The 22,941-nt window shown below is 35.1% G+C and overlaps 1 protein-coding gene across 4 annotated transcripts in view; it reads right to left on the minus strand.

The window, feature by feature from the left end:
• The window catches only part of RPS6KA3 (ribosomal protein S6 kinase A3), a 120,211-nt gene that overhangs the window by 32,416 nt on the left and 64,854 nt on the right, over positions 1-22,941 (minus strand). For all 4 annotated transcript variants that reach the window (XM_040468270.1, XM_040468268.1, XM_040468267.1 and 1 more), the window contains 7 exons: positions 21,712-21,793; positions 12,276-12,356; positions 11,391-11,470; positions 10,683-10,789; positions 6,592-6,629; positions 6,241-6,383; positions 5,993-6,063 (listed from right to left, as the gene is read on the minus strand). In XM_040468270.1, the coding sequence (XP_040324204.1) occupies positions 5,993-6,063; positions 6,241-6,383; positions 6,592-6,629; positions 10,683-10,789; positions 11,391-11,470; positions 12,276-12,356; positions 21,712-21,793 (602 nt within the window). The remainder of the gene's footprint in view (positions 1-5,992; positions 6,064-6,240; positions 6,384-6,591; positions 6,630-10,682; positions 10,790-11,390; positions 11,471-12,275; positions 12,357-21,711; positions 21,794-22,941) is intronic.

A 22,941-nucleotide genomic window follows, 5' to 3' on the forward strand; every position in this document is an offset into this window, starting at 1 on the left:
GTCCCAAAAATAAATAAAAAACGTTGAAAAAAAATACAATTTATATAAAAAAAAGAAAACAATCAAACACTTATTCTGCCTCTCTTGTTTGAGCCTTATTTCAAGGTATTTCAACAGCCCTAGCTGATGAGAGAAAGTTCACGGTTTTGGAAAATATCAGCTAATAAATGAAGAAAGAATAAAAGTAATAGAAAAGCACAATTTTGGAATCCCTACTAAAATTGTTATTTCAAGTAATGATTACCAATGTTTGAAACCACTAGATGAAAGCCTGCCAGGGAACGTCGCATAGAGGGATCAGGTGTAATCATGGGACCTCATCACTTAAAGTTGGGCAACCAGGTGTTGTAACCCTTCTGATGTGATGCAACAGAATGCAGCATGAGCTATGAAATAATCTTGCCAAAAAAAAGTTTAACCAGAAATGGAATAAAGGAACAAGTTCAACAATATTATAGGGAGAATAAAACAATTTCAATACTCCTAGGAAAAAACTAATTGTTGTGTAACCATGTTAACAAGAAAGCCACAAAAACTGGCTTTAAATTCATTCAATTGAGCAAAATCAACTTGCCCAGGTAAACAGTTTTTTTTTTTTTTTTTTTTTTTTTTTTTGCAAATCAACCAATCAGTAACTGCTGTCCATCTGTGAAAATCAGACAAAAAAGAAGGGACTCCAACAACCACACCTGAGTGCAAACTGATCAACAGTCCCACCCAAGTAACCACTCTTACAGATGATGTCGACCCATTTATGGCCCTGAAAATCTGCCAGTTCTTGAGCTCCACCCTTCCCCAAAATCTTCTGTAACAACAGTGGTCTGTGCTGCTTAGGCACTCTATTAGATCAGCATCACTCTTCCTTACTAGAGTAAGCAACAGTATCAGCTTTATGCTTTTTGTTTCATATACTGAGAGGTTGTCTTTTGACAAGATAAATACAGAAAATGGAATTCTATAAAACTGTATTGGTTTCTTCTACAAGTAAATGGTAGGGGGGAAAAAAACAAGGGTAGACTGTTCTAGAAGAATGGAAGCTTAAGAAATACAACCAAATGAAATGTTCAGATGTGATTTGGGGCTGTAAAGACAAAGTTCTGGAGAAAATCTGAAAAATCAGGTTATGAATTGGTATTAGTGGATACCTTACCAATGTTTTGTTAGGTGTGGTTATGAATGAAAGAAAAAATCCTCACTTTTTAGCAATGCACACTTAAGTGGGTGACAAACGATATGTCTGGAATGCTTAAAATATTTCAGTGAAGAAGAAAAAAGCAATAAATGAAGCAAATGTGGCAAAATCTGATGACTGTTGAATGTAGGTGCCTGGTATTTGTATGTTCACTGTATTATTTCTATTTTTGCAAATTACATTAGATAGTTTTCATAATTAAGCAGAGAAAAGCAGGCAGAGAGGAATGGTCAAGCAAGAGATCAAAAGAGGAACTGTTAAGGAAGTAGGAGAAGCAGGTGAGAAGAGGAAAACCTAAATGGGGAGGAAGGTGCCAACAGTGTCAAATTCTCCTCAGAGACTTTTTTTTAAAATATGAAATTTATTGTCAAATTGGTTTCCATACAACACCCAGTGCTCATCCCAACAGGTGCCCTCCTGAATGCTCATCACCCACTTTCCCCTCCCTCCAACCCCCCATCAATCCTCAGTTTATTCTGTTTTTAAGAGTCTCTTATGGTTTGGCTCCCTCCTTCTCTAACCTCTTTTTTTTTTTCTTCCCCTCCCCCATGGTCTTCTGTTAAGTTTCTCAGGATCCACATTCAGAGAGACTTTTCTTAACTGCCTCACCTAAATTGGCTCCTGCCCCTGCCCCTGCCCCTTCCCTCACACTTAAGAAATATTCTGGTTTATTATCCCTATTGCTATTACTTTCTGAAATATATTAATATTAATTCCTTGTCTCCCCAACTAGAATGCAAACTCTGTGAGACCAGAGATCTTCGCAGTCTTGTTAACACTGCATCCTAAGTATATGTAGCAAGACCTCAATCATCTGTTGAATGAATTGTGTGAACAAATGGTACAGAGAGTTGCCTTTCTAACAATCTGCCACTGATTTAAGCAACCAGATCACTGGTGACCATAACAAGAGGAGTTGCAATAGAATGGTGGAAATGAACGACAAACAGGGTGTGGAATAAAAGCAGCCAAAAAATGGTAACAGAAAGCACAGACTACTCTTTACAGAGGCTCTGTGTTGAAAGGATGCAGGAAGATGGTGCAAAAACGTGAAAGGAAGGCCAGGTCAAGAAAAGGGTTGATTTTTCCCAACACTAGAGTATGTTGGTCAGCTGAAAGGAAGGGGCCGAAATAGATGGAGTGATGAAGGTTTAGTGAACATTCATTTATATAGCAAACATTTTTTTTACCTTTTTTATTGTGAAAAATAACATAAAGTGTAAAACAAACAAACGCTGCACAACCCCAACACCAAAGTATACAGTTCAATGATCTACCACAAAGTGAATAGTCAACTGGCCAAAAAATAGAACATTGCCAGAACTTCTCATCCAATGTAACCACTTTTCTTATTTTGCCTTCCCTGTTGCCATCTGAATACGGACCTTAAAAAACTATAGTTTGTCTGCTTTTAAAACTTTATATACAGAATCATATAGTATTTATTTTTTGGTGTCTGAACTGTCCTTGCTCAAAATTCTTGCACAATTTACCCAAATTGTTGCATAGAACTATGATTTGTTCATTTTCTGCACCCCTGGACCAAAGGCCTCAGCCTGTTTTGGTATGGCTTTTGAGCTAAGAATGGTGTTTACATTTTTAAAAAATGTGTATTTATTTTTGAGAGAGACAGACACAGTGCGAGCAGGGGAGGGGCAGAGAGAGAGGGAGACACAGAATCCGAAGCAGGCTCCAGGCTCTGAACTATCAGCACAGAGCCTGATGTGGGGCTCGAACTCCCGAACTGTGAGATCATGACCTGAGCCGAAATTGGATGCTTAATCAACTGAGCCCCCCAGGTACCCCTTTACATTTTTAAAGTGTTGGGAACAAACAACAAACAGTGAGAATATATGACACTGTGTGTGGCCTGTAAAGCTAAAACATTTACAGAGAGTTTAACAACCCCTGCTGTATTCCATTGTATGAATATGTCATAATTTATCAATCCATTCTACTGCTAATGTCCAGTTCCCACTTTTTAGCTTTTACAAATAATGCTGCTATGAACATCTTTGTACTACTTTCTTGATGTGCAAGTACCTTGATGCATGTAAAATGAGTGCACCCTGAGGATTGGGATTATTGGATGAGGGTGTATATATACATTTGGCTTTAGAAAATAATGCCAAAAACTGCTTTCCAAAGTGGTTATAGGAGTATTTATATTCCTTCCAACTATGGATCAAAGTTGCCACTGCTCCACATCCTGTCAGCACTTTATATTGTCAGTCTTTTTACTGTTAGTCATTCGGGTGGGTGTGCAGGTGTAGCTCGTTGTGGTTGTGATCTGCATTTTCTGATTAATGATGGTGAGCAACTTTTTATAAGTTTATTGGCCAGTGAATATCCTCCCTTGAAGTCCTTATGTCTCCTACCCATGTTTCTACTGGGTTATCTTTTTCTTATTGATTAACTGGAGTTCTTCATATATTCTGGATACAAGCCCTCTGTTGGTTATGTGTCTCACATGTCTTCTACTCTCCAAATGGAATCAATGTGAAGTTATCAGTTTTAATGTAATAATAATTTATCAATTTTTTCTTTTATGGCTAGTGTTTTTTGGGTCCGAAGACTATTTTTCCAACCCAAAAATCATGAAGATACCCTCCTATACTCTCTTCTAGAATCCTTTTTGTCTTTTTACACATATATATAAAATATATGTATATTTGTGGCTCACTTTGGCAGCACATATACTAAAATAAATGTATATTTGTAATATTCTTGGAAAGGATTTTTGTGTGTGGTGTGAGGTAGGGATTTTGTTTTTATCTTTTTCTATATGAATAACAATTTTTCTTGCATAATTTATTTAAAAAGGCTGTTCTTGGAGCACCTGGGGGGCTCAGTCAGTTAAGCATCTGACTTCAGCTCAGGTCATGATCTCACAGTTCATGAGTTTGAGCCCCACATTGGGCTCTGTGCTGATAGCTCAGAGCCTGGAGCCTGCTTCAGATTCTGTGTCTCCCTCTCTCTCTCTCTGCCACCCTCCCCCCACCCCCCACCACTCATGCTCTGTCTCTCTCTCAAAAATAAATAAAAACATTAAAAAAAATAAAAAGGCTGTTCTCCTATAATTTCCAATGGTCATAAATCGTGTCTATATATGTATAGGTCTGTCATCTGACTCTCATTTTATTATGCAAGTCATTTTTTATACTTCTTTCAGTGACATATTGGCCTAGTTACATTTATAGTAAGATTGGATATTTGGTAAAGCAATTCTTCTTATCTTGATCTCTTTAGGAGTGTTTCAGCTTTTCTTGGTCCTTTGTATTATGTGTTATCATATTAGAATCAGTTTATCAAATTTCACACAAAAACTTCTTAAAATTTAAATTTGATTTGCACTGAGGCTATAGTTATGCTGTTCAATATGGTAGCCACTAGCAGCAACAAACAGCCACCAAGGACTTGAAATATGGTCAGCCCAAATTCTAAGTGTAAAATGCACACTGGAGAAAATAAAATGTACACTGAATTTCAAATAAGTATGAAAAAAAATAATGTATCGTATTGCATTAATCATGTTTTTGTAGTTTTTTTGTTTATTTATTTGAGAGAGAGAGAGAGAGAGAGAGAGAGAGAGAGAGAGAGAGAGAGAGAGAGAGACAGACAGGGTGAGCAGGCGAGGGGCAGAGAGAAGGGAGACACAGAATCTGAAGCAGGTTCAAGGCTCCGAGCTGTCAGCATAGATCCCCACACAGTGCTCAAACCCACAAACCGCGGGATCATGACCTGAGCTGAATGCAGAAGCTCAACTGACTGAGTCACCCTGGTGCCCCCTATCATTTTTTTTAATGTTAATTACATGTTGAAATGATAATATCTTGGACATATTGGTTAAATAAAATATATTACAATTAATTTTACTTTTTTTAACTTTCTCAATGTTGCCACTAAAAAATTTACAATTATGTATGTAGCTCACATTACATTTCTATTGGATGATGCTGATCTATACAAACCCACATCTTTACAACACTAGGTCTGTCATAATGTGAATTCAGTACAACTTTCCAAGTTATTTTGGTCTTTAAAATTTTCTTTAAAATACAATCTTCCAGTTTTCTGCATGGAGTTCTTGCATAACTTTTGCTACATTTATCTAGGTATTTGAGATTTTTAAAATACTATTGTAAATACTATCTTTTTAAAAAAATATATTTTCTGTTGCTAGTATACAGACTTGAAATAGATCTTATTTACTGACCTTTTATCCAACAACTTTGCTAAACTCTTATTAATTCCAAGAATGTATATGAAGATTTGGATTTTCTATGGACACAATCATGTTGCCTAAATAACGACAATTTTATCTCTTCTTTTTAAATCTTAAACATTACTTCTTTTACTTGCCTTACTGTAGTTGCTAGTACCTCCAGGACAATGTGAATGGAAGTGGAATAATGGATGTCCTTGTCATATTCAAAATCTCAAAGGTAAAGCTTCCAATATTTTAGCGTTAACATGAGGATTATATGAGTACTCGTTTGGAGGGTGTAAACCAGAGACCTGGGCCCCTGGAGTTTCTGCTTGGGGCAGGGATCTTGTCTCTGGCTATATTTGGTGGGGGGCATGAATAAAGGCCACAGGCTCCAAACATGTATGTGGCAAAAAAATAAAAAGGTAAGTTGAGTACTCTAAATCTATGGGGCTTGTTCATATTTCAAACGTCCTATCGATGAATTTCTTAGGTATTTCTTATACTATAGCCAACACTCTAAACTTTCAGTTTTTAGTTTGAAGCATTTATTTTTAAATCTCACCAAAACATATCCACTAAGGAGTACTTACTTAAGAATCATAGTCATTGTTTCTTTTCGATCTTTTCCTTGGAAAGGTAGTGTACCAGTGAGCATTTCAAACTACAAAAGGCAATATCATTAAAGGTATTAGTCAATAAGTATAAAATCTCAAGGCCAGAAAGTAAAAAAGCATCATCGTAATTACAACCAAATCTTGTAAAATTGCTATGTAATAAAACAAATGATTTATAGTTCTACTATATTTATTAATGACCTCAAAAACACCCCAAACCTTACCATTAACACACCAAAAGACCACCAGTCTGCACTCTGAGTATGACCTCGACGATTAACTACTTCTGGAGCCATATATTCCACCGTTCCACAAAAAGAGTATGCCTTCTTTTCATGGTCAATAGACTCTTTACTTAGGCCAAAATCTGCCAAAATAAATATTGAATTCATAAATATCCTACAATAACTTCCCCACTTAAAGTTTAAACTCTGAGTGCCAATATTTACCTTAACTATTACAAAATTCTAATCCAACTTTTCAAACAACGTGCTACTCAATATTTGTACCATGATCAACTTAAAAGAAATTATATAAAGTAGAGGAGAATATTTTAATAAAATTAGGATTTTTACCTGTTAACTTGATGTGACCTTCTTCATCAAGAAGTATGCTGAAACAAAGTCAGAAAATCTTTTCAAACCACTAGATAGAGATTTATGGAAGCTAGGATGGAAATTACTGTGTTAAGCACTAGATTACTACATTATTCTAAAATATTTAGACTGTGAATAAAGCAAAGATAAAAAAGGAGAAATAGTTTTTAGATGCACATATGTAACAAATCCCAAAGGCAAAGTCTTACATATGTGTATTAAGGACACCTAAAAGCTGTTAGAAAAAGAATCAAAACCTATATATATTCTTTCCAATTTCTAGTTGCTTTCCTTTTTTTTTTTAAATGTTTATTTTTGAGAGAGAGAGAGAGAGGGAGAGAGAGAGAGAGAGAGAGAGAGAGAGAGAGAGAGAGAGAGAGAGAGAGAGACTGAGTGCAAGCAGGGGAGGGGCAGAGAGAGAGGGAGACACAGAATCTGAAGCAGACTCCAGGCTCTGAGCTGTTACCACAGAGCCTGACATGGGGCTCGAACTCACAACTGTGGGATCCAACCTGAGCAGAAGTTGGATACTTAACTGACTGAGCCACCCAGGTGCCCCTTTGGTTGCTCTTTCTAATGCCATTCTTCAGAAGTAGCCTAATGCTTGCACAATAGACAGATAATCCACATATTTGAGTCAACTGCATTAAAGGTGTAATTTTCTTGGTCATATTTTAAGCATCTGACTCAATCATTCTTTCCTAGCTTTTCCATCCAATCCTGTTCTTTTTTTAAATTAAATTTTATTTTTTAAAGTTTATTTATTTTGAGAGAGAGAAAAAAAGTACGAGTAGGGGGAGGGTCAGAGAGAGAATCCTAAGAAAACTCTGCAGCACAGAGTCCAATGTGTAGCTTGAAACCACAAACCGTGATATCATGACCTAAGCCGAAGTCAGAAACTTAACGACTGAGCCACCCAGGTATCCCCATCCAATCCTCTTAATACACCTTCCTTACACTCCTGGTTTTTCACTGACCTATCCCTTCACTGTATACAGTCTCCAGTGTTTTTTCTCTTTCTCAGTAAACTGTGAGCTCCTAGAGGGTTTTACCTTACTCATCTTGTAGCGCAGTGCCTGGTAGAGCAGAGACAAATAAGAAATATACGTTGAATGCATGGGGCCAGTCTACAATGGGTCAATAAGGCATGCCAAATAGTTTGGGCTTCTTCTCAAGTGCACTAACATAAAAGGTTTATATGCGTGGAGGGTAAGGATAATCAGATCTTCATTTTTATAAAACAATTTGGAGGGGAAAATAAAGGGTATTTGGTGATCTCTTAGATATGGACCATGATAAAGGACATATAGAGAAGACACTCAGGTTTCTGGCTTTAACAGATACTTCAGTGGAGAGTAACATCATTAATTAAGGAGCTATAAGAAGGGGTAAGTACTAAGCTGTAAGCCAATAATTCTATTTCTGGATAGGTATTTTAGCATACTGACTTGAAAGGCCAAGTAATAAACTGTTTCACTTATATTCAAAGCTATTCCATAACATAGGCATTTCCTTACTTTTAATTCTAACTAAAAATATGTGAAAGCCAAATTTTGCTGTAATATAATTTTACTGTGTCAAAAAAACTACTAACCCTCCTATGTCATTAATTCAACTATGATTATAATAAACTTTACAACTGAGGATAATTCATTAGGGACATATTTTTCATGTCTCTTTCATAAGGGATTTAATATGAAAAAAGTAAAAATCTTGATTATTCTTGATTACAAAGCAGACCAACCATTTAAGGAATATAAAGGGAATTATTAGGTATGGTGGAAACCATCCTTCCTTCTGTCCAATAAATACATAAAAGACAGTTCTAAAAACAAAACAAACTTCAAATCATTCTTAGTAATTTTGAGAAAAAAAGAAAACATGGCTAAAAGAACATTACTTATGCCTTCTATAGCAAATTCATTCTCTTAAGATAACCATGCCCACCCTTTATCTTTGAAAGAAAAATATAGTTATATTAATAGGGAAAGTTCCCTTTCAACTACTAATAATCATTTTTAGCCATATTTATTATAATAGAGTTCTGGTTTAAATAGAATCTGGAAAATCCTTTACAGTGCATAAAACAGTCTAAAAACTGAAATGTCTTCCAAGTTCTATATGATGGTATATATTTGGATTATTTAACAACTAAATGTTATTTCAATTAAAAGCGTCATCTAGACATCTATAAGAAAGAACTCACTTCTTACATACATTTGCTCTTATTCAACCCTTAAGAAGGGCTGATGTTCTATACATAATTTTATTACCAATGCTACTCCAATGGTCTACAGTAAATACATTCAATTAAAGGACATAAAACAAGGGGCACCTGGGTGGCTCAGTTAGTTAAGCATCTGACTTCAGCTCAAGTCATGATCTCACAGTTCGTGGGTTCAAGCCCGGCGTCAGGCTCTGTACTGATAGCTCAGAGCCTGGAGCCTGCTTCGAATTCTGTGTCTCCCTCTCTCTCTCTCTCTGCCCCTCCCCTGCTCTCACGTGGTCTCTGTCTCAAAAATAAGTAAATATTAAAAAAAATTGAAAAAGGATATAAAACACACATATTTTTATTACAAATGTTTAATCATGTTTATAGTGATTTTTTTTCTTCTAAGGACTATATGCTTGAATATTTATTCTCACCAGAAATTATATTTTATGTCATGATAGTTAGAAATGGGTAAAATAATGTGAAAAGCTCAGTAATTATCTGAGGAGTAACAATGGAACCAATATGAAACTTATCCAAACCCAAAATATATGAAAAACAAAGGTAAAATGTGAAAGTGTAACAGTTTCTAAATGATCATGTAATAGGATTCCAAAGGAACATTTCCTCTGTTTCCTGTTTAAATACATAATTTAAACATTGTATGTAATGTTTTAATGTAAGTAGTATCTAAATTCTTGATAAAGATGATGGTTGTACAATTCTGAATATACTAAAAACCACTGAACCATACATTTTAAATGGATGTTTTGTATGGTAAGTGAATTAAATCTCCTAAAAAATAAAGACTCTTATTTATATCTTTAAAAAGGAAAAAAAAAAAACTTTCTTGCTCAAAGCAGTAGATAGTAAACACCAGCTAATTAAAACACAGAAGTGTGTGAAATTTAATATCAGCTTTTTGATAGCTGCTACTACAAAAACAATGGGAAATTTGCTCAACTCACACTTAAAATTTGAAATTATGTGGAAAAGGAATAAATGGTATTTGGAGGAAAGCATTAGCTCTATGCCATCCTTCATACCAAAAAATTTCCAGATGCAGTTAAAAGTAAAAAAAGAAACCATAAAATTAGAAGAAAAGTATCAGATTATGGGATTGGAAAAAGCTTTATAAGAATAAAAGTCATGGAAGAGATCACAAAAGATTGATCTGAGGAAAAAAAATACTTGTGTAGGTAAAAATACAAAGTTAAAATTAAAAAACAAACTAGAAAAATCTATTTGCAATATATGTCAAATGGTTAAATTCTTAATTTGTAAAGCTCTCTTACAAATCAAAAGGAAAAAAAACAATACTCCAAAAGATAAATGAACAAAGGCCATGAACAGAATAGTCACACAAAAATACAAACTGCCAGGGACACCTGGGTGGTTTAGGCAGTTAAGCATCCGACTCTTGGTTTTGGCTCAGGTCATGATCTCACAGTTTGTGAGTTCTGGCCCCATGTTGGGCTCTGTGCTGACAGCATGAAGCCTGCTTGGGACTTCTCTCTCCCTCTCTCTCTGCCTCTACCTGGCTTGCTGTCTCTTGCTCTCTCTCAATAAATAAATAAACAAACAAACAAACATAAAAAAATACAAATTGCCAACAAACATATGAACATGGATTTCAACTTCATTAGAAATAAAAAATGCAAATGAAAGCAAGATAACAATAACAGAGATTATGATTGACAGATTTTTAAAAGTATGAGAATATATAGTGTTAGCAGAAATGTGAAGCACAGGCGTTCTAGCACAATTCTTGTGGTAGTTCTATGAAGTAATTTTATTTTTTATTACCTCCTAAATAATCACATTACATTGTATTCGACTTAGTAGCATAATTCCTTACTTTTCTGGTTTTAAGTCTCTATAGATTATTCCCAGGCTATGTAGATGGTCTAAAGCAAGTGCAAGTTCAGCCAAGTAGAATTTGACATCTTCTTCTGTGAACATCACCTAAAATAAAATTATAATTTTTCTGTCTTTATTTTCTTTCTGTGTCTGTAGTTTTTATTTAAAATTCCATCCTAGAGTTCAAATATTCAAAAATTATAAATATGCTAATCACATGTAGTTTTATCCACAATTTACTTATGAAAGGAATTTGCAAAAATTATTGAATCAGTTAACTAATCACTTTCTAAATGCTAAATGTGCACTGTGGGAGAAATAATTTTACATTTTGTTAAGTAACAACTATATTCAGATTGTGACACTACTGCCCCACCACAGTAACATCTTAGAAATGAAAAATGATCTTTAAAATGTATGCTGAATTTCCACTACTAATCGTTTAAGGATATCTTGATATATTATTGCTTCTGAAAAACTATAACTGAAAGAAGCAGGACAAAAGACAAAGAATTTATTAATTTAAAGTCCTACTTTCAGAACAACTTCAAAAAGGAGGAAAAGAACTCTTTTTGGCTCTAATTCCTTAATATAAGAATCTTGTGCCACTAGAGAAAATACAATAAACACAATATTGAAATATAACAAAGCTTTAGTTAAAACAGTATACATATAGATAGATTAAAAACAGAGATTAATTATATACCTCTTTGGATAAGCGTGTAAACAAATCTCCTCCCCTGAGAAAATCCAAAATAAGATACAACTTCCCTTCAGTTTGAAAAGCTGAATGAAGAAATGAAAATTTGTTTAATCTACCAGGTTTTTTTTTTGGCTTATATTAGGTCAACTCATTCACAAATGAATATCATTTTTAAGCAAATTAATGATTATATCACAGATCTAAAGAGATTTTTATTTAGAAGATAACCAATGATTTTCTTAGTTTCCATGTGGAAATGTTAAATGTAGTGTTTCTTATTATGGAACCACTAGAACATTTGTTACATTTTCTTCAGGCAATAGTCTCTCAGGAATATAATAGTTTTAAAACATGTGATTAATAAGAAAAATTCCCAACATGGTCACTTTACCATGAAACAACAACAACAACAACAACAAAAACATGTCACTTAAGTGCAGAAAAAATGTGGGTTGGTTAGCTTTAATCACACATAATAAGAATCATCACAACTTTACCCACTGAGAAAAAGCACATATACCTTTGGGGAAAAGAAAGGTGATAAAAGCTTCAGGATGTGACATTAGGGATTTTTTTCTTCCTTTTAAGAGAAGTTGGGTTGGGCTTACACATATGGACTACAAAATGCTGATATACTGTTATTAATTATTATAATAAAAAACAATGATTATTATTACCTATTCCTATGGCTACCACTCAGAAACATAAGTATAAATGCAATAAAAGCTTGTAAAGTTTAAGAAGTAATGGCTTAATTTCCATGACTTTATTTATCTATTAAACACATATAAATCTACACAAGCAAATATATACATTAATACATCTGAATGCACTCAGGGAGTGAGGCATTAGGTGGAGGAATGAGGCTGCAGGTGGTTCACAACTTACCATAATGCAACTTGACAATAAAAGGATGATTAACTTCTACCAAGATATCACGCTCCATTTTTGTCCGAACACGGTCTCGAACTACAAAATATTGCACATATGGCTATACTACAATAGCTTTCAGAGACAATCCTTAAGACAAAATCTCTTTGGGGACTATTTTAAATAAAATTTTGCTAAAATGTGAATCTACATTTTTATATATGCCAATAAAGCTATTTATACATACAAATAAAACATGACTCTTGAAGTTTTAAAATTAATGTATTGTTTACTAAATTACACAACCAGAAGAAATTGTTCGTATTTAAAAATCTGTGCTTTAACTTAAAAAAAATACAGATAACATATCAGATGTTGAGTCAGACGTTGGCTTTAAGATCAAATTTACAAACATTTTAATCTAAGTTATGAAAATGGCCAAAAAGGAGTAACTTTTGAAAAACAAGGCATCCCAATGAAATATCAGAACATACACACAAAAACGGAATAGGTTTCACTACCCCTACCAACCTTATCAACCAAACAAGCATTCATTAAGCATCTATAAAATGTGGCAGACATGGTGAAGGATGAATGAATATACCGAAAAAACGTCTATTTTGAGTTAAGGAAGAGAAGGAGAGGGAGAAGAAATAATGTAGTGCAGCTGAAAGGGCGAAGGCTTTCTGGAGTTACAAAAAATATCTCGATTTAGATCTGTGTAATACTGAGCAAGTTACCTACTTAAACTCTGAGTCTCAGTTATCTCTCATAGATAAAACAGGGATAACACCACTGTACCTTTGGGGGCTGTGTGACCATTTGAGATAAGGTTTGTACATCCCAGAGCCTGGTACATAGGAGATACTCAATTAAATGGTAGCTATCGCACCATGAATACGGTAAAGGGATAAAATGAGTTATTACCGGGAATAAGGAGTACAGGAATTCAGAGAAGGGAGAGATGAGTTTTACTTGCATGGGAAAGCTAGAGGGAAGAGGTGGATTTAGGAACTTTTAGAGTGGAACGTAGATGGGTGGGAAGGATCAGGCCTAAAGAAGAAAAGTCCAGGTATGGAGTACCAGTGCAAGTGAGAACATGGAGGCATGCATGAAGAAAAGAAAGCAGCCAAATCAGTATGGAAATTGGGGAGGTGAAATTGGGAAGACCCAGATTCTTGATAATTTGGAATGGCACGATAAATTTATGTTTGATCCTGTAGGCAAAGCTCTCTTTTACCAACCAAACATTTCCTGAGTAAATTTTGTGTGTCAGGCACTGGGAGATACAAATACAAACAAAATCATCTTCAAGAAGCTCATAATCTGGTGGGAATGACAGATGAGCAAAAAAAAAAAAAAAAAATTGAATACATTCTGGTAAGTATTCTGTGTTGGCAGCTCAAGGGATTTGAGAGGTGAAAATAATCATTCATTAAAGTTTTAATTTTTTTCTGTTGCATAATAAGGATAAATCATAAATAACTTTTATTTTTCAGGCCAGAATGACTGAATGGTTGTGTCAGATATTAAGCAGAAAGAATGGGAAAGAGAATCTTTTGTGGGGGGAAAGAAAGGACAGAAAGATGAGTTGACGGGTTTTTTTTTTTTTTTTCAATTTAAAGTGACTGCAGATATTTAAAACACAGAAATAAGACCTCTGGAAAAAATAAACAAAGAAGCTAACACAAAATCCTATGTTTCCCATTCTACCAATTTTCCACTTCCAACTGGGAGATTTTGGTGCCAGTGACTGGAAATGGGCAAACCAAGTATAGAAACCAATTACTCTTGATACCTATAAAGCTTTGTCTTTTAAATGACTTGTCCAGCTGGTGTATCAAATTCAGTATCAATCTCTGATTTCATTATCTGTCCTATCACAACAACTCTGGTGTCTTCTATTATTTATGTGAATGAGGTTCATCAGCTAGGACTGCTGATAATTCTGCTCCAGTCTAGCCCACATCTGTGTTTTTTCTACTGCTACCCATATGATCTTGGATTCAGTTCCTATTACCTTAAAAGGTAGATTCCAAATTCCTACCTCTTTCAATAATTATACAAACATTACAAATCTTATCATTTAAAACTCACCTCTCTGTTCAGTAAGCAGCAAAAACATCCACCAACATACTTACTGTGTATCTGTCTTCTATTATTCTACCACAATGAAAAGAACAATCATTTGGGAGTCAAGAGCTACAGTTTTTAGTGGCTCTGCTAACAACTGAATTACCTTAGTCAAATCCTTACACTCCTTGGGGACTTCCTGCTTCCTTCTCTATAAAATGAGAGGCTAGAGGGACCCCTGGGTGGCTCAGTTGGGTAAGCATCCAACTCTTGGTTTCGGCTCAGGTCATGATCTCACAGTTCATGAGTTTGAGCCCTGTGTTGGGGTCTGCACTGTCAGTGTGGAGCCTGCTTGGGACTCTCTCTCTCCCCCCCTCTCTGCTCCTCCCCTGTTCTCTCTTTCTCTCAAAATAAATAAACTTATAAAATAAAATGAAATGCTAGAACAAGATGATTTTCAATTATGATTATCTTGTGAGGTGGTTTCCTTACATGTAACACTGATGAGACCTTGTTTAGTTGCAAATGAGCAGTGAGATACTGTAACTAAAGGATTCCTTCATTTTGTCTGAGGTAGGACTGTTTAATAATTCTAATCTGGTTTCTTTTACTTATGTAAAGACCTATTGACAAATATAAATCATCCTACAATCAGGAGTTCTGATGAAGATATACTGCTTTAGAAAAAGGCATGTTTTATATTGGTAAACTCTAAACCCTGAAATAGAATTTGTTAATAATGACTCATGCTGGCAAAGCAACTACGTTCCTCTGAAATAATTTTTCTCATATAGTAGTTATTAGGTTTTAAATCCTCCTTGACTTGAACATGAGAGTGAACAAGAAGAAATGGTGTTTATGTTTCCAGGATTATATATTAAGAAACTGTTGAAGCAATGGTTTACAAAACTTTTAGGCCCACAGACTACTGTATTAGGACAAAAGTCCCCACAAACTCAACCTCACACTACTGACTTCTATTTGACCCCATTTATTGAATTAATAGGAACTCTGAAATGGAAACAAAGAGACTTCTGCTTAAATATAGATGTTTTATTTTCTACTTTCTTACAAACCCCCAGTGAAATTACATTAATGGAACAATTATGCATAAACTCGTAAGGACAAAGAACAGGAGAGGAAGCAAGAGCAGAAGTAGATAAGAGAAAGCTAAAAGCTAAGACTAAGGGAATGAAGCCAAGGAGAAATAAGCAAATTCTTGCCAGAGAACCCTTTCCAATTGGTTATTTGGTACTTCACTCTTAAATGAGAAAAAGTTAGCAAAGGACCCGTAGGCATTTGAGGAAAGCTCTAAAGATGAAAAACAGCTCTCAAAATAAATAGAAAGAGAAAGGAATATGGTGAAACAGAGACAATGTAAAGAGCACAAGAAAACTTAAAAATCACCCTTGTCATTTATATCCACCAAGAGAGCAAAAATCATATGGCACCCATGAAAAAGAAGCTTTAAAAGGGATAGGGGGAAAGGAACCATTATCTTCAATAAACTACAAAGAAAAAAAGTGTAGAAGAACTCACAGATTAAAAGACTTAAAAGAGATTATCGACCAACTACAAAATATAGATCTTATATAGATCCCGATTCAAACATACTGTAAAAAGAAAAATGAATCATAACAATAGTCATAATTGGAAATGTGAATACTGACTGGATATCTGTATATTAGATTTTTAGGTATAATGTTAGAGTTGTATCATTTCTTTTAAGAGTTTTTATCTTTTAGAGATACATACTAAAATATTTATGGAAAAAACTGTACAATGTCTGGGATGTGCTCCAAAGTATCAAAAGAGGGGGAGGGGAAGAACACAGACGCAAAAAAAAAAAAAAAAAAAATTGACTGTGAACTGGGAAATGCTGAGGCAGCAAGGAGGGTATATGGGTGTTCTCTATATTCTTTGGTTTCTTTCTTCTTTGAAATTTTTTTAATGTTTATTTATTTTTGAGAGAGTGAGAGACAGAAAGAGAGAGAGAATGAGCGGGAGAAAGGCAGAGAGAAGGGGAGAGAGGATCTGAAGCAGGCTGTGTGCTGACAGACCAACACGGGGCTCGAACTCACGAACCGTGAGATCATGACCTGAGTTGAACTCGGATGCTTAACCAACGGAGCCACCCAAGGTGCCCAATTCTTTAGTTTCTTTCTCTAAATGTTTGACACTTTCTTTCTTTTTAAAAAATTTTTAATGTTTATTTATTTTTGAGAGAGAGAGACAGAGACAGCGAGCGAGTGGGGGAGGAGCAGAGAGGGAGACACAGAATCTGAAGCAGGCTCCAGGCTCTGAGCTGTAAGCACAGAGGCCGACCTGGGGCTTGAAATCACAAACCGTGAGATCATGACCTGAGCCAAAGTCAGATGCTTAACCGACTGAGCCACCCAGGTGCCCTGACACTTTCTGTGAGAAAAAGTTTTAAAAAATGGAATAGAGAACAAGGAAAATCTAGGAAATTAAAAACGGTGGTCGAGGGGCACTTGGGTTGCTCGGTTGGTTAAGCATCCAACTCTTTATTTCAGCTCAGGCCATGATCTCATGGTTCGTGGAATCGAGCCCCACATCAGGCTCTGCACTGACAGTGTGTAGCCTGCTTGGAATTCTCTCTCTCCCTTTCCCCCATTCCCTCTCTCTCTCTCTCTCAAAATAAACAAACAAACAAAAATGATGGTAGAAACAAAAAGGTCAATAGAAAGGTTGAAAGACAGTTGATAATATTTCCTAGGATATAGAGGGAAAAGGACAAAACTGGAAAACAGGAGGGAAAAACAAAATTAAGAAATCATCCAAGAGGTCCAACATATCTGAAGAGAAGCTGTTACAAAATGGGGAAGTAATGACAAAACACTCTGCCAAAACTGGAGAAATGAGTTTCTAGAATGGAAGAGGCCACCCCATACCTGGTATGATGAATTTTAAAAGTCCACACTAAAGAAATACCACTGTACAAGTTCCAGAACACCAGGGATAAAGTATAGAGTGATTCTAAAGACTTCCAAAGAGGAAAAGCTGCTTATGCACAAAGGACTGAAGTCAGAATTGCAATAAACTTCGTAACTGCAACACAGGGAACTGGAAGACAATGGAAACAATGTCTTCAAATATCGGAGGGAAAATTACTTCTCACCTAGAATTTTACACTCAGCCAAATTATAAATTAAGCGAGGGGCAGAATAAAGACATTTTAAGACATTCAAGGTCACAGAAAAATTAGAATCCATTCACCCTTTCTGAGGTAGCTACTAGAAGATATGTTGCACCCAGACTGGAAAGTAAACTGAGAAAAAGGCAGAAACAGAATTTAGAAAATGAGATCTAATACAGCAAAGATGTGAAGGAAAAGTGACTCCACTATACTATTTGGCTCAGTGAGGAACAGTATGTATGTACGTACGTACATATGTATGTATGTATGTATGTATGTATGTATGTATTTATGTAAATTTAGTTGTTTATTTTTGAGGGGGGGCAGAGGGACAGAAAGAGAGGCAGAGGGAAGATCCCAAGCAGGCTCCATGCAGTCAATGCAAAGCCTGACGTGGTGTTCAAACTCACAAACCATGAGATCAAGACCAAAGCAGAAACCAAGAGTCATATACTTAATTGACTGAACCATGCAGGTACTCCAAGAAGTTTTTATAAACCTGCAATAATGAAAACATTACTGGGAAGACATGAAATGGGGAATTGTGTGTGGGTGATAGTATGAGAGAAGTAAATCCTAATCTTCCATGTTACAAAGTCAATAAATTATAATATCACCAAATGAAAACAATCAAAGAATTGCAATAAAGAATACTGAATGTGGGGGCGCCTGGGTGGCGCAGTCGGTTAAGCGTCCGACTTCAGCCAGGTCACAATCTCGCGGTCCGGGAGTTCGAGCCCCGCATCGGGCTCTGGGCTGGTGGCTCAGAGCCTGGAACCTGTTTCCGATTCTGTGTCTCCCTCTCTCTCTGCCCCTCCCCCGTTCATGCTCTGTCTCTCTCTGTCCCAAAAATAAATAAACGTTGAAAAAAAAATTAAAAAAAAAAAGAATACTGAATGTGGAGGTAAATGGCAGAAGAAGCAGTTGAGTAGATAGACGAAAGTCACTGTCTCTGAGGGTCAACAACTGGATGGGAGGGGTTGGTAAAGCTCTGCTATTTTATAAGATTCTATATATAAATTACTTTGATAAAAATAAAATTGAGTTTAAGAACACATTAAAATTATCTGACAGTTTACAATTCCAATATGTCAGATATTTTCACTTTTCTATCGTTTCTTCTATAGCTCATATCCATATAATTTTACATACTTGTGGTAGCCAAATTTGTTACAATTGTTTACTTTCATATTTTCATTAAGTTCATTTTGGGGATTATATTTGAAATATTTCCTTTAAATAATATTCTATTAAATTATATGCTATATTAAAATATTCCTCCATTTTTCAATGTTTGTGTGATTTCTAAATTATCAACATTATAAATTAATGTTGCTGTGAGAACTGTCAAGTACATGAATTCTTTCTTTGAGATTATTTCCTGAGGTTAATTTAGCAGCAATAATGGCTCTTTGTATTTACTGCAAAACCACTTTCCAATTTGTTGCCATCATATGAAATAACTCATTAAAAAAATTTTTTTTAACATTTATTCATTTTTGAGAGACAGAGAGAAACAGAGGGTGAATGGGAGAGGGGCAGAGAGAGAGGAAGGCACAGAATCCAAAGCAGGCTCCAGGCTCTGAGCTGTCAGCACTGAGACCGACTGGGGAGCCCAAACCTACACACCGTGAGATCACGACCTGAAGACACTTAACCGACTGAGCCACCCGGGGACCCCAATATCCAATTTTTTACATGTATTTCTTTATTAGCAAAATGAACATTTTTCCAAAGATTATTTTATCCCCCTGCATAAAACTTATCCTGAAATCCTTTAGGCAGAGGTTGTAATGTTACCTTTTAGGAACTCCTATTAATTGTTCCTTTTACATTTACTAGTTGGAATTCTACTATAAGGAAGAGCCTTCCCTTTCTCCATATTACTTAATATATGGATCAATTAATGGATTTTATACTATCACTATCATGGATTTTTGCAATGTTCAAATTGTCCTAGATTTGGCTGTAGGGGTCCCTTATTGGTTCTTCATATTATTATTTTGTAATATTTGAAGTGAATAATTTCATGATTTCCTATTTATACTACTTTTCATTTTATGAAAAGCTATAATTTTTGAAGTATCAATTTATTTGAGATTTGTAATTTGCTCAATATCTCTTCACAAGTTTCTTAGATGTGTTAATTTGTAAAATCCACTTAGATTGTTCAGTTAGATTGCTATATTTTTTATGACATAGAGTTTAAGAGAAGACTAATTTTTTTCCAGGTTGCTCAGGAATATTTCGAACAAAACTTATAAAATCATTATTTCTCAATGTTCTGTATACCTGGTTTGTCATACAGCACAGCAAGTACTCAATATTTTTATAAATACATTAAAATTTAATATGTAATACTTTTTTTCATTCCAATTCACATTCAATCAGTGTTTACTAAGGGCGTAAAATATGCCACTTTCCTTTTTTAATTTTTTATTTTTTTCCCTTTTTTAAATATATAATACTTTTGTGATGTTTTATTCTGATTTGTATGCCTATATTATTCCCCCCAATAACATAGTGAATTATTACTGTTTTAAATAAGCTTTAAATCTGAGAGAGCTTATTCCTTTCCTATTCTTCTTTTTTCAAATATTTTTTGAGGTGTATGCTTTGTTTCAAATGAAATTAAAAAAATTTTTTTAAATGTTTATTTATTTTTGAGATAGAGAGAGACAAAGCATGAACGGGGGAGGGTCAGAGAGAGAGGGAGACACAGAATCCAAAGCAGGCTCCAGGCTCTGAGCTGTTAGCACAGAGCCCGACCTGGGGCTCAAACCCACGGACCGTGAGATCATGACCGTGAGATCATGAGCCAAAGTCAGACGCTTAACCGACTGAGCCACCCAGGCGCCTCTCAAATGAAATTTTAAATATTTAAAAGAAAATTCAATTGGAATCTTGAGGATATGGAGGATATTGGATGGATGGCTAGATGAATACTGGGATTCTTAACAACAGTTGGCCTTCTGTAAAAGGAATTGGGCATTTATTTTCCTTCCTGATATCTTTTAGATTTTTCAGTTTCATAGTTTATGTATGTTATGCACAACACAGATCCTGTTAAACATATGAAACCTACTTTTGTTGTTTTTGTGAATGAACTCTCTTATGTAAGTTCCACCTATGGAGTTTTTTAAAAATTAATTTTGAGAAGGGGGGGGAATGAATGAGTGGGAAAGGGGCAGAGAGAGAATCCCATGCTGACAGCGTGGAGCCCAACACAGGGCTTGATCTCACAAACTGTGAGATCATGACCTCAGTTGAAATCAAGAGCCGGACACTTAACCAACTGAGCCACCCAGGCGCCCCTCCACCTATGCAGTTTTATAACATGGAATTCCTAAGCATAAAGTTATAGAAGTACTGATATAAAGGAGGGCACTGAGGATAAAATTTAATTTCCTGGTCCTAGCAAGAATCAACTGTGTACTGTTCCAGGAGTAGAGACTGGATAGGAAAGAAAATACATTCAGGAAGGGAGCAAGAGAAAGGAAGCAAAGGATGTTTATAGAAAAATGTGGAATTTCTTAGAATAATGATATCCAGAGTGGGTGACTAGCTGGGAAGAATAACATCAGGAATAATAAATGATCATCACAGATATTCCTTTCAGAATATTCTAAAATCTTTAAAATTACATGTAAATTGAAGAAGAAAAAAATGATGTTGGGAATCAATACAAAAACAACTGGAGGTTATGTGGTAAAATAACCAATACTACTACATAAAAGGAAGATGTAAATATTTTAAAAACTATGTGTAATTTCCTCTAAATGACTATTTACCTGTAAGAGTCAAATCCTACATTAGATTGTTCAAAATCTGAGGCTTAGTATAAAAATTTACTTGGAGACCAAGATGATAAAGTCCTTAAAATAAACGGTATTTTGCATCCAATAAATCAGTAAGTTTTCAAAACATTAAAATAATGACATTAATTTGAAGATGAATCAAACCCAGTTTGAATCTTCTCAACTTCTACTTGCATAAGCCCAAGATGAATTTACGATACTTTTATAATATGGCAACTCCCATTCTCACTAGCCATATGATTCCTAGCCCAGTAGGAAAAATTCACTAAAAGAAAGTCTCAATTTAAAGACAGTAATAGGAACAGATTCAGAATGTAAGTAACTGGCCTAGGAGTCACTGGAGATCTACTGAGACCTTTCAGTCTGTTTACACTACACAAACGTTATAAATAGTCGCAGCACTTACCTTTCAAGGTGGCCTTCTTCAATACTTTCATGGCATAAAGCTGTCTAGCATCAGAGCCTGAGATTTTTTTGACTAAGAAAACCTGTATTTAAATGAGAGAAAGAAAGTTTGACAAAGTATCACAAACGACACCACTGTTAAAAATGAGACCCTTTCTATAAAACAGTTTATTATTAGAAAGATTCTAATACACTGTAGAGGCCGATTTTCCTTATGTATCAATTGTAAGTACAATGAGTTGTAACAGCTGGCTATAACTTGAGGTGTCAACATAAGTGAATACATTGTTTTCTTTCTTTTTGTTGTTTGCCAATTCTCGAAAAGCATGTCACATATAAGACACAAATAAAAATTTTTAAGCTGTCATAATTAGATAAAAGTCTAACTTGTTTGAAGTATAACACAAGTGGTCATTGCTCTGCTTTTAACAAAACAAAAATTCTTCTGATTCCATAAAAATTGTCACACAGTTGTTCCCCTTGACCACAATTTTCTGTTGATACAATTATTCATTGATGATTGGTCTTTTCTATGTATGAAAACTACACATAAATTTCTCATTGCTGGGCAGAACAACTTAAAACAGTTACATTGAAGAAGGCTATTCACAAATATTTTTTTAAATTTTGATTATTTATCTTTATTTATTTTTGAGAGAGAGAGAGAGACAGAGTGTGAGCAGGGGAGGAGCAGAGACACAGAATCTGAAGAGGCTCCAGGCTCTGAGCTGTCAGCACAGAGCCTGATGCCGTACTCGAACTCATGAAATGTGAGATCATGACCTGAGCCCGAGTTGGCGCTTAACCGACTAAGCCACCTATGCGCCCCGTTGACTGTTATTTATTTAATATTCTAGTTTTAAATTTTTTAAAAATATAATTTATTGTCAAATTGGCTTACATACAACACCCAGTGCTCATCCTAACAAGTGCCCTCCTCAATGCTTATCACCCATTTTCCCTCTTCCCACCCCACCGTCCACCCTCAGTTTGTTCTCTATATTTGTTTCTTGTATTCACAAATATTTAATGTGACTTAAGCCAGAACCCCACCTTTCAAAAATCAAATTATCACATATATCTAAATATGCAAATCACAGTTCCTAGGTATGTTACTGAGCTTCTTGACTTTCCAAATATTTTTAGCTGCTTTCAAAATACAGTGTGAAATTTATGCAAAATGAATAAAGTCTGCTGTAAATAATTCATGGTTGTGCCATAACATGGCTAA

Source organism: Herpailurus yagouaroundi, unplaced genomic scaffold, assembly GCF_014898765.1.
Source record: "Herpailurus yagouaroundi ecotype Mexico unplaced genomic scaffold, PumYag 67690, whole genome shotgun sequence".
NCBI lineage: Eukaryota > Metazoa > Chordata > Mammalia > Carnivora > Felidae > Herpailurus > Herpailurus yagouaroundi.